Below are 13,432 nucleotides of genomic sequence, written 5' to 3'. Positions count from 1 at the left end.
CGGAACACAAATGAAGATATTTTTGATTAAATTTGAGAGCTGTCTCACTACCACATTGGCTGCCTAAGGGACTGGCTCTTGACGGCCTAGAAAGTCATTGAAGAAAATGTTTAAATATCCCATGTGACTACCGTGGCTCAACTATAAGTTTATCAAGCGACGAGAATACTTTTTGTGCGAAAAAACAAAAAGTATTCTCGTCGCTTGATAAACTTATAGTTAAGCCACGGTAGTCACATGGGATATTTAAACATTTTCTTCAATGACTTTCTGGGCCGTCAAGAGCAGGTCTTTTAGGCAGCCAATGTGGTAGTGAGACAGCTCTCAAATTTAATCAAAAATATCTTCATTTGTGTTCCGAAGATGAACGAAGGTCTTACGGGGTTGGTACAGCATGGGGGTGAGTAATTAATGACTTAATTTTCATTTTTGGGTGAACTAACCCTTTAATATCTATAGATATAGAGCCCAGAGCTATACCATAAAATATCAAGTTAAGGTTGTTTTTCTTTTATTTTATAGGCTTTACTCAAAGTTAACTTGACATCCCAATGACACTGCAGGCCTCTCTGAGTCCCTCTGCCCCTGTTAGCTTATAGGTCTAATCCTATTCACAAGTCTGCACTACAGGATTGAAGTGTTGTTAAACAGAGCTGTCGCCGAGCTCTGTATTATACAATTTACACAACATGTTACCAGAGTAACGTGGCAAAGCTGGCTGTATTGGTTCCACTGCGCTGCGTTTATCACACAAACGCTAATAGCATTAGTCCCCCTGGGCTGATAAGGCTGCTCAGGCAATTGCTACTCCTGTAAAGCCTCATCAGAGAAAAGCGCTACAAGACAATCCTTCCCTTTTGCTACAGAACCGCCTCGCTCCCACTTGTTCCGAGCTAACTTTCAGCCTAAGCGTCGGCTTTGGAGAAAATACTCTCCTGCGGGCGTTTTACACTGCGCTGCAGAAAAAAAGGTGTGCTCGGCTAACCTTCTGCAGCCCTTTCATAAGGAGCCGCGGGGTTGGCGGCAACCTCCGGCGAACCCCATACCAACACGCGACCATTGCCAAGCGAGCGAGGGCGCCGCACAAGAGGTAGTTGGCCATAAAAAATCTCAGCCGTCACACGAGCGGTGAATAAGTGGGTTCAGATAGCAGGGACGACGGAGAAGGCGAGGGACGTTATTGCTCCCCGTTGCCTCCGCCAATAAACATCAATATAAAAGAGAATTGAAGATTTGCTCAACCTCCCAGAGGCTGTGCTCTGATGCCGTCTGATCTCTACATTTCATTTGCAATTTGCTCTCTGTGCGGGGATGTGATCATTCAGCAGGCTCTGAATGTCACAATGAAGTTGTTTTAATGGTGATTAAGAAGGCTGGGATGATAGGCCCTGGGGGCGACGTTCCAAAGAGATGCAGATTTGTTATTGTGTAGTTCCTCTTTGTGCACGGCGGCTTTCTCTCGCGGCGTAAACGCAGGCTGTCCTCGCCCCTCCACATTAATTTCCTTAATGAAAGCTGCCAGAAGAGGAACCCTTAATGAAGCACCTTTGTGACATCGCTGAGCAGAGCGCGGCCCTGCTGGCGCACCTATTACAGGCTCGTATTAAGAGCGTAGCGCCCACGGACTTTGATCTAATGATGGCTGTGTGTGCAGGGTCGCCCAGGGGCTCCGGCAGGGACGACAGCATCACGGGGAGGAGACGAGTGTGTGTGATGTTCTATTAGTACTTTCCCTCCTCTGTGAGTTCACGTATTAAGCTAACTCAATCGTGCCCTTCGTGACTGTTTTTCAAAGTAAAATGTCCTGTTTAATCCCAAACTACTTTGTGTAGGAATGTAGCTCAACAAGGGCAGGCTGACAGTTTCAGTCTCTGTGTACTGAATCATAGTTTGTGAGTGATTTGTTTTACTTTAACTTCCTGGAACAGAGGTTCCTGAGAGATAACCTTTGTTGTGTTCCTTTTAATATCACAAGAAGTGAAACTAACACCACAACACGAGGGGTGTCTTTGCATTTTTGCAGAGAGAGAAAGGCTGCTGCAGTTTTGTGTTTATTTGCAGTTGACTTACAGTAAGTTCCACTGTGATATCTGGACATAGCCATGTCCTTATCTTATCTAAACTGGAATACACTGGGCTTGGTTGTGTTTGTCCCAACTCAAGCAAATGATGTGATTTAAACCTCAAAAAAACCCTCCCTCTCTATTTGCACTATGGTGTGTTGTCCGAAACCTGCAATTATACTAGCAGACGAGGAGAACATCTGACTGCTTTTGCAAGTCTCCAAAGTAGCCCTGTTTTGCAGACGCTTTTATAAGTCGGCAAGAAATTAAAATGGACCCCATTTTCTAAATGCGTGTGATAGATGATATGAACAATTTGTCCACGCATTCTTTTTTATTTTTAATCAAAATGTCATTTTCTGTCTGGTGGCATATACAAGACTTCTCCAGTCATTTGGTTCACTTAAACACTTAAAGGGATACTCCACTTTTTTTTGGGAAATAGGCTCATTTTACAACTCCCCCAGAGTTAAACAGTTGAGTTTCACCATTTTCAAATCCATTCAGCCGATTTTCTGGTATTTAGAAGAATATCAGTAACCAGACAGTTTCTGGTCTCATTGACTTCCATAGTAGGAAAAATATATACTATGGAAGTCAATGAGACCAGAAATGGTCTGGTTACTGATATTCTTCTAAATACCAGAAAATCAGCTGAATGGATTCAAAAACGGTAAAACTCAACTGTTTAACTCTGGGGGAGTTGTAAAATGAGCCTATTTCCAAAAAAAAGTGGAGTATCCCTTTAAAACAGAACTTTCTTCCAATCGACTTTAAGCTTACATTTTGATCTGCCTCCATCCAATCAACAACTCATGGATTGAACCAAGCTGCCGTTCTTTTTTTTTTCTTCAATAATCCGTTTGACTCGGATTTATGTCACATTTTGAAAGAAATGATCTTTCGCTATTTCCAGTTCATTGGCTTTATAATTCTGAAGTTTCTCCATGTAATCCGTTTTGTTTTTGTCATCTTACTAAAGAGTTACATTTTCATTCCTGCTCCCGGAGAGGTGCTGCTCGTCTTGAAACTTCTTCGGGAGGAATGTGTCTAATGCGCTGTCAGATTTACCTGCACATAATGAACTCCCCAGAGGAGCCTTTTCGTTTCAGTCTATTTTCCTCCATCTCCATGAGCCCTTAGCATAGGTCATTATGCACTCATAAACGCACACACTCTTGGTGTGTGTGTGTGTGTGTGTGTGTGTGTGAGAGAGAATGAGTGAATGTGTGTGATTGTGTGTTTATGCTCTCCTTCACATTTTTCATGTTATGTTAGGGCTATTATTCTAGAAAGTTTGCAGTTCTTGTTTGTCTCATTAATGCAATGCACCTTCAACGCAGCTGAGCTAAAACAGAAACGCTGTAAACAGTTAGTGGCTGCTTGTATTGATGGGCTTAAAAAGCAAAAGAACACTTAGAGTTCAGAGACGTAGCATTGACTGATTACATAAACGGCCCCTGTAATGCCTTTTAATGACACAATGTGGCCTGAACTTTCCTGTTTAGACACCATATTTTGATTGTTTACTCCACATCAGAGTAGAAATATAAAAAGGTAGCTTAATTGTGCGATTAATTCTCACTTTCAGTTCTCACTCAGGATCTCACAACTGGAATTTTATTTTTCATTGAGACTATTGCTCACTACTGCTTTGTTTCTCGTTAATGACATCTCACAATGTGACTTTAGAATTTGTTGGCTTTGTCATAGTTGTGATTGATGTATTATCTTTGTTTATTGTTAAATAGTATCTCCTTTTCTCACAACTGCAACTTTATATCATTATATGTCAGTTGCGCTTTCATATCTCACAATTGCAATTTCATGTCTCAACTGTAACTTTACATCTCAGCATTAATATTATTTTTTCATAACTGGATAACTGGCATCGCAATGTGACATTTTTATCAACTTTATATTATTTTATCTTAATTTTACTTAAATTTAATATCTCACAATAGCAAATGTCAAAAAGAATGTTTTCTTAGACTTCACAATTACAACTGGGGCAGAACAGGGGCAGCTATTTTTGCAACTATTTTTGCAACTATTGCAACTATTTTTCATAAATATGGCTATACATCTCGTCATTGCGACTTAATATATCACAGTTGCGTATTTATTTTATATAATTTTGCCTTTATACATCACAATTGTGACATTTTTTTTTTAAATCGTTTCATAGATTGGAAATTTTGAGCATATGCATTGCATTTCAGTAACTCACTCATGAAGACCTCCGGACGTCTGCCCAATCGATCGTGACATCATCACCACTCGACTTCAGCTAATTAGCATGGCTCAGAGGCGAGCGGATCTGATCAATGTCTCGCTTTGTAAAGGGCAAAACTGCCTCTTAAAGCTCTCTCCGTCCCAGACTCCTCTGATTATTTGTGCTGGTTATCTCCTGCCACTCCCGGCATGGTGGTTGCCCTTTATTAGCGGTTAAATGTGTTTGTCACGCTTATGTTTCTCTGACCAGCCCTAGTGTGGAGATAGTGGATCAGAGAAAAGAAGGCAAGTGAGGGCTGTTTCCTCAGTGTGTTTGCCAGGAGGAGGGCCATCCTTGTTTACTCCTCTGAGCTTTTGTTTGGCTCTGGAGCCGATGAGAAGTGGATTTGAGAGAAATAATCTCTCACCATTCCACAGCTGTCTGAAGGCCTTGAGTCTCTCTCCCGCTCATTGGTTTTGTGTCATGTCTCATTGTGTAGTGAATAGCTTGTCATTCAGCAGCTCAGGTATGGAGACAATCGCGTTTTGAAAGTCGCAATGATGTATTTGAAACGACAATGCCTAAGATACAGTAAAAGAGTAATTATCACATGACCCGAGGCATTCATGCTTCTGGCTTGCCACATTACGAGCGTAATCATATTACGCCGCACATAACTAGTGATAACAAGAGAATTTATTACACATAATTGGCGTAACTCCACAGTGCTGTAAATGTTATGATGGCTTTTTCTGACGCTTGGGCTCTATAAATAGTCACGCATGCATGTTTTGCCTTCATAAGCCTGTTTTATTTTGAGCCAGTCCGATACATGTTTACAGCGATGCTTGTTCCTGGAGTGCCTTTGCGATCAGAGCTGCGGTTTCCTGTTCCTCCTGAGAAGCCTGTGCCAAAAGTATACAAAACCCTGAAAGCAACATCTCACTTCTGATCTGAGCACACAAAGTGTCACAGCACCAAAAAGAAACAGCTGTACAAGAGCTATTAATATAACCTCACAGCTCGGGAGGTGTAACTTTGTTGCCCTTTTTTTCCGCTCCCTGGATAGTCACGCAGAGGAAAGTATTTTCACTTTCTGCATGAACATGTAAAACGAAGAATGGCAAAACCACAAAAGCGATGGAACTCCCTGTGAACTGCCCAGAGACTGTGTTTACAGGGACGACCACAAGCCAGTAACAACAAAGACAGGTTTTGGCAGCAAAGTTTTAATTGCCATGCCTATTAAAGAGCCCTGCCAATGGCCTCTTTTGTGTTATACATTAACATGAAATTGGTCCTGGAACGCTCTCAGACTAACCAAAGCAGCATGTTGAAAGCCAAGTTCAATAATATGTTTTGAATAAAGATGTGATGTGTTCTCTCCGGTTTGATGAAATGGAAGGAGATGTCCATCAAGGATGGTTTTGGGGGGAACGAGAGCAGTGATTTAGGAATTTAATTTCTCTGTTTTTATTTGCCCTAGTTTGCTCTTGCGTGCTTATATAAATTGTCCTCATTCATGTTGGACCAGAACTCCTTGTAAAACCTTAATTCAGAAATGATTCTTTTTAAATGTTTATTCTCTAAATGATTTAATTTCCCTTTTTCAGCATACTTGTCCTACCCTTATATTTTACACTTCATCAGGTTATTCAGGTCATTTAAAAAAAAAAAGGGAACCAAATGATGTTCAGTTCTGTTAACGGTTTTCTCGCATGTCTATGCAGATGCGTTTCCTGCACTACAGTTAGGGGGCGCCTCTATACCGCTACTAAATCTACAGCGCAAACATTTGATTCCCGTTTGAATGACACTTTTGAACTGGTTCTTTTTAGTAAATCATAAACATACAGCGCGCCCAGTGTAGAGTAATCCCCAAATAAATGGCTCTTAAGTTTGGCAGTGGAATTGCATTCCCAAACCACTATAGAAGCATTAATGGAAACTGGATTCCCACCCCTTTCTCATGAGTTTTGGCTGGAAGGCAATACTCAAATATTATATTATTTTGCTGTGCATGTTGGTTAACGATGACACACAAGGACAGTAATCAAAACATCCTATTGGACCAATTAGTAGTGTGAATCTTTCTTTTTTCTAAGCATCTGCCTCTTGCCTCCATTCCTTGAAACTCTTGGTATTGTCCCCATTGAGAGCTGAAAGAGGCTCCTGGACACCATTTGGCATCCAAGTGGTTGGACGCCTTGTCCTCCAGTGCAGCCTCTCTCATTTCACACGTCCTCCCCCATTATCATATCAATTGATGCAGCTTGTAGGAAACAAAGTGAGGTTATGGGAACCACCTAGAGCAACATGCACCATTAAACATCAATGCAAGGGGACTAGCACATATGCAAGTTCAGCCTTGTTTACCAAGATGGAAGACTGGCGGTGTGTGTTTCTCGAACTCTTACAGCTCACGGTCCTCCCTTTGAACCTTAAATCTGATCCTTAAATCAAGTTTAAATCTGTTTTACACACCATGGTTTTATTGCATTGACATTTGCTCTGTGCAGCAATTTGCATGTATTTAATAGGCAGCATGCTCTTGTGTTCTAACTAATATATTTTTACTGTAGCATATTTTTTTATTGTGGACTCTGACCCCCGGGTGTGACCTAATGTTGTACCATGTACTTCCAAGAATCTCCTCATTTTTTTTTTTTTCCAGATGACTCACCACGGCTGGGATGTTTGGACATATCCCAGCATGCCTCTGGTGCGTGACCTGTCATCAGAGGGCAGAAGGGTTAGCCTGTGCTAGTACCTACATTCTCACCATGTGCTCACTCCCTCACAAATCTGAATAGAAGTGTCGTTGCTTCATACGAACCTTAATCGTCAGTTTGATGTCCATTATTGTCTAGAGCCTCTTCAGCTCAGTCATGGGTATCGAAGGAAGTAACAGTTAATGCCATTTTTTTTTTTTCTCATTCTCAGGCTGCGCTGTTTCTGAGTCATAAAAGGAAGTAGAATCAGGTCAGCCTGTGTACAGGAAGGAAGGAACCACATACAGTTTCATTTTGAACATTTTCATTTGCGTTTGGTCATTTTTTTTTTTCTTCAGGCATTTGTCCGTTCAAACAAAACAGCAGATTTTTTTGCAGATTTTGGCTTCATATGGCCATGTGCACTCGCTTCCTCTTTCTCTGGAAGCACGAGAAAGCATGCTATAATGGCAATGTAAATATTGTAATCTTTAATTGCAAAATAATAGATAGATCATGAGTTTCTGTTAACTTAATTCACACGGTAGATCCTCTAGTTAATCATTTCAAGAGGAAGGCGGGCAAGCATGCTTCATTGCCTGCATTAATTAAGCAAAGTCATTTTGCTGCTAATTAGCTGATTCTAAAAGGATCTGCTTTTTGTGTAATTAATTATCAAAGACACAATCGGCTGACTCGTATTGGGAAAAATGCTCACACGCAGCAGACGTGTCTTGAGTGCTCATTGTTGCGTCAGTTGAAAGCCTTTGCTCACATTCTCTGTTGTTTACTGTCTGTGTCTGATGCTTTCTTGAGTAGCTCTCCACATAAAGTGATGGTCTTTGACACTTACTGACTACAGTTTGCAGATGTATACTTTAAAGCTGTCTGTTGTTGCATGTTGCAGATTATGGGCTAAAAAAAATCATCGCAAGGGCTAGCTAAGACTGGCTTTTGTTTTTCAGCTCTTTCTCCTTGGGTCCTCTTGTTGGTGTCAGGAAATGTGAGGTTTCATGCGGCCTACATGTGGAGTTTGAAATATTGTAATTTTAAGTTGCATGCACAAAAATGACCACATTATATGACCACAAAGTCATATTTATCCAAGAGATGCTCGGAGCTTTCATGACACCAGAGTAATGTAGACAAAGTAAAGGAACATGTTAACATCAAAGATGGAAGACAGCTCTGCAGTTAATTTTACTGAATGATTTGTTTGTTCAATCTCAGTTCTATTTGCTGTTCTTCGGATGAGACGTAAAACCGAGGTCCTGACTCTCTTACCCCTTTTCCACCAACAAGAACCAGGTGCTGGTTTAGAGCTAGAGCTAATGCCGGTTCGGAGTTGGTTCGACTATCACAGATGTTGATATTGATCACGTCGTATTGATAACAATATTCTGTCACATATGTAAAACTTTGAGTTAGTTCACCCAAAAATGTTCTCATCATTTACTCATTCTCATGTCGTTCCAAACCCGTAAGACTTCCGTTCATGTTCAGAACACAAATGGAAATATTTTAATGTTGACAGTGATTATTAGTCCACTTTACTCCTAAAAAAAAGTTCATGAAGAGATCGTAAAACTAATCCATATGAATTGAGCGATTTAGTCCAAATTTTCTGAAGAAACATGATCGATTTATATGATGAACAGATTGAATTTAGGCTTTTATTCACACATAAACTTTAATCAACGCACTCATCAGATATGGTAAACTGAAGCTCAAGCATGCTCAAGGAGGTTTGGTTGAGCTTCTGTTTATATTCGCTGATCAATATTTAAATGTGAATAAAAGCCTAAATTCAATCTGTTCATCATATAAAGCAATCGAGTCTCTTCATACATTTTTATCTATACTGCTCGCTTCATATGGATTAGTTTTACAATCTCTTTTTGAACTTTTCAAAGTGACAACGTGGTAGTTGCTTGGACTTTCAATATCTGCATTTGTGTTTGAAAGATGAATGAAAATCTTATATTTTGGATAAGGATGCACAATATATCGGACAGCATATCGGTATCGGCCGATATATGTTCATTTTTAATGTTATCGTTAGCGGCCTTGTAAGAAAATGTGGCCGATATATTAATAGCCGATAAATAATGTGTTATTCCCTTCAGCTGAGACACTTGTTGAGAACTGTTTATGTTTTTGATTTTCTTGAAATATTATTGAAATCTCTTTAAAAAGAGATTTTTAAAAATTAAAATATGGTTCGGTACAACATGTGCAGCGCAAATCTGTCATATCGGCTATACAACAATATAATGAGAACATCATTATAATCGTGCGCTTGAGACATGGATTTAATGGTGAGACTTTGGTTTTTGTAATCAGGCTCTCAAAATTAGATAAAAATTTGGATTTAAATTTATCGGCCGATATATCGGTTATCGGCTTTCAAATATAAAGAATTATCGTATCGGTATCGGCCAAAATTTTCATATCGGTGCATCCCTAATTTTGGAACTACATGGGGTGAACTATCCCTTGAAGACCCGCCCTTCACTGATTGCCTCAGGTTATTGAACAATAATGTTTATTTAATAAATCACTAATTAATATTTAATAATTCTCAATCAATAGTAATATTTTATTTATATATTTGTAATTATAACAATTAGTAATTTATGTAATAATTCTAATGATATTTTGTGGGATTTACTCGTTTATTTAGTAGTGATTTATCAATTACCCATTATTGTTCAATGACATTATTCAGTATTTTTATACATATTATTATTTTCATGCAAATTAAATCATTTTTCTAAGTGTTTAGTGTCTTATAGCCTTATATCCCATTAGATTAATCAACCCAATAATTAATGTATAAATAATGTTGTGTAAAAGTGATGTTGTATCCTGGAGTATATTTGCTTGTCAAATGGTATAACAGAGGTGACAGCAATTTTAACATCCATTGTTTTTGTTTTGACTACTTCCACATTTTTGGTCTGACTTGAATGTGTGTCATGTCATAATAGTGACTTCCTAACTCTGGAGTAGGGAAGTAACCAGATGCTCTTGAAGGCAGGCTCAGTTTCAAATGGTAAATTGTGGTGCTGGACTGGGTTGCCAAACTTGCCACATGTGGAATTTTCTGAACGTCCTCAAGAATCTAATATTGGGTTCTCTGAAGTGCTCTTCTTACTGTAAAGCAAAGTTATATCAGTCTCATTCAACCCTAATGGAGGCTAATGCCATGAATAAAACACAAGCATATTGCAGAATGCATTCGAGAGGGAAAAGCGGGACAGTTAATACATTATTTTATCCTGAAAGGAGACCGATTATTCAAAGTGAATGCAGAAAATAGACTGACACTGTCTTTCAAATGCTATTTTAGAGAGGTGATCCATTTCTGCACAAGAATTGTCATGCTGAAGAACCACCAAATTAAATAATTGCCTCTTCTTGAGTTCAAGGCCCAAGCAGGGCTCTTATAGCTCATCAAGTGAAAATGGCACATCCCTCTATTTCTTTCTGCATGTCTTGTCTTGTGGGAACTTCTCCATCTTCCCACAGTACTAACTTTGTTTCTGCCTCTGCTTTCTTACAAATGATTAGCATCATGCTAACTAGGTTTGTTTGCGAATAAGAAATAAGGTGTACGAGCTGACAAAACAGTGACTGGCTTTTATTTTTGCCGATTTGAATCTATGCTTGACATTACTGCCAAATGAAAACATACTTTGAGTTTCTATAGGTCAATGTTTTTTTGTTTTTGTTTTTTTACCGACAGCAGAAAGTCTTGCACGTCTGCCGAACAGCCGATCTGTGAAAGAAGCAAGTTTTTCAGCTCAATAATAGTTTAACAATTAAACTTATACTTTTCCACAGGTGACAAAGTGGAGACATTCCCTGTGCTGGAGATAGACCAGAACGAGATAGTGGACACCAACGGTGCTGGAGATGCCTTTGTTGGAGGTAATGTGCTACTAAACCATAAAGATATACTTTAAACCAGTTGTTCACACAAAAAAATGTATTCTGTTGTCATTCATTCCACCCTCATGTCGTTCCCAACATGTATGGCGTTCCTTTTTTTGTGCGGAACTGGTGATGCCAATGATTTTAGATATGTTTCTCTGTACTATGAAAGTCAGTAGTGTCCAAAACAATATTTTGACCCCTTTGACTATAGATGAAAAATCACTGAGACATTTTTCAAATGTTCTGTCTTTTCTTTTGTGTTCAGCACACAAATGGATTGAATTGTTGAAACGGGTGTTTAAGACTTGACCTAGACAAAAGTATGTTTAAAGAAACAAAATAATAGTAATTAAATACTTCATCATTAATATTAGTATTATATAAACCCAATAATTAATGCATAAATCACAGAAGAAAAAAATTCCAGTCAGCAAACAAATGGATTGTTGAAACAGGTGTCCAAGACTCAGAATAGTCCAAGACGAAAGTATGTTTGATGGAAAATCACTATTGACAGGACAATTTAATCCAGGATTAGGTCTGATCTGTAACCTCTGGGAAGCTGGACCGTGATGCAAGAGCTCTGACATGCAATGCTTATTTATTTCCTGTGCAGCTGCTCTGGAATGACAATTTGTAGATCTATTGTAATATACTGTATACTTCATTTCATTTGGCTTGGTTTAGACGCATGAAGCCGCCTATGTACTGTTTAACCTAAGATAACACAGTTAAGGGGAAATAAATGACTTTCATGATGGATTAGTGGAGTTTCCAGACTACCCACAGCCGTTATCATTAATCTGCGTGTTTTGCTAATAAGTGCGCGTTCAGATAGCCGCTGCGTGTCTACTCCGATCTGAACTGTGAAGTCATCCATCAAACGCGTAAAGCACGACTCTGTTTGGCTCCCCGTGAAAAACAGAAATATCGATGTTGATCAAGCTGTTTGCGGGGGTCTTTCGGGTCCGCGTAATTTATCTTCATACGACGCCTCTTGCGTGGCCCTCTGCTTCTCAAAGGCCAAGAGTCTGATTTGCTAACATGTCTTCCTGTAGCTGTTCCAGGACAACCTTTGCGACTAATAGAGCTGTGAGCGTGTTTGCTCAAACGTCGTATTGATTTTTTTTAACTCCTTTATCCGTTCCAACAAGAGGTTGGAGGCCAGCTCTCTGCCACGTTGGAAAATGAATTTGCCAGCTGTTTTTCAATGCGCTGCTGCAGAGAGTAGAGATCTAGGTGGGAGGGTTCAGAGCCCGAGGGCAGCTGGAGGATTTCTGTATCGCACATCACTAAAGGGGGGCTTTTGCATCACCTTTCCCCCTTAAGCCTGATTTCCTTAATTTTTAAAAAGAAAGTACGTGCAACAAAATCGATACCCCAACTACGTTTCCTAAGCTAACAATTACCGCCATATGTTTGTGTGTGCTTCACGCGCTCGGATGTGTGTTCATGTGTGCGTTCATTAAGCATATGTTTGTGCACGCTTTCGATTAGGATTAAATCAGTCTACTCTCTTGCACCCGGATCTGATTTGTGTCCTTTTTTTTTTTTTCATGGTCTGGTTGCATGTGTGTGCAGGTTTCCTGTCTCAGCTGGTACAGGATAAGACCTTTGAGCAGTGCATCCGTGCTGGACACTACGCTGCTAACGTCATTATTCGCCGCGCGGGCTGCACATTCCCAGAAAAGCCCGACTTCCACTGATGGGCCGCTGAGAGACCGGAAGATATGGCCACCCAAGTGTTTTATAGGATTAATGCCTTTTTTTAAATTGCCTTTTTATCTTCTGTTCCTCTTCCCTCTCTTGTTCACGTGCCTGTTTTCTCTGTCTCACGGCCTAATTCAGTCACAGAGACGTACAGTATTTCACGTTAAAAACTGTTTACAAAAGAGGAATATCTGTGTTGCAAATATTGATCGTTATTACTGAAGTGATTTTAGTCATGAAGTTAGGAGTGGTTATCATAACCAGCATCTTTTCAGATGTGGCATTTGCTAACAAAATAACTTTAATGACAAGGTAGTATCATACTGCTGTAACAACTGAAGCAGATATTTCAAATATATATTATAAAAATCAGACGAATCATTTGAACTTTATTGAAATCAAAAGCTTATTTTGTCTCAGAGGAATTGTGTTGGCTAGTCCTGCTGTTGTAAACCAAACGTAATTGTGAAAAGCACACTCAAATGTGTCATATACTGTACAAAGAAATCTGTTGTTTTGTGAGCACAACCTCTGCCAAATAAAAATAAAAGAGCCTCATTTACTGCTGTCACTTTTATTCTTTTCCTAACCTTATAATTAGTCACGTAGACTAGATGTTTTGTTGTTTGAAATATGATTATATTGTGAATAATCAGCTTTTTTGGTTCAACGGAGAACTGAATTCGGAACCGCATACTAGCTATATACTCTAACTGTTTTGACCATTTCTTTCTATGGCTGGAATAGCAAGAGTAGTATGCTAGGATCCGGTTCCTAATTCAGCACAGGACTCA

The 13,432-nt window shown here is 39.4% G+C and overlaps 1 protein-coding gene across 2 annotated transcripts in view; it reads left to right on the top strand.

Annotated features, from left to right (window-relative positions):
- Positions 1-13,196, top strand: part of adka (adenosine kinase a) — a 159,319-nt gene extending 146,123 nt beyond the window's left edge. For both annotated transcript variants that reach the window (XM_039672133.2, XM_039672135.2), the window contains exons 10-11: positions 10,836-10,922; positions 12,510-13,196. In XM_039672133.2, the coding sequence (XP_039528067.2) occupies positions 10,836-10,922; positions 12,510-12,634 (212 nt within the window). In that variant the 3' untranslated portion in view covers positions 12,635-13,196. The remainder of the gene's footprint in view (positions 1-10,835; positions 10,923-12,509) is intronic.
- Positions 13,197-13,432: the final 236 nt, after the last annotated feature.

The sequence above is a fragment of the Pimephales promelas genome, chromosome 11 (assembly GCF_988280905.1).
Source record: "Pimephales promelas chromosome 11, fPimPro1.hap1.1, whole genome shotgun sequence".
NCBI lineage: Eukaryota > Metazoa > Chordata > Actinopteri > Cypriniformes > Leuciscidae > Pimephales > Pimephales promelas.
This window is presented reverse-complemented; position numbering and strand designations above follow the sequence as displayed.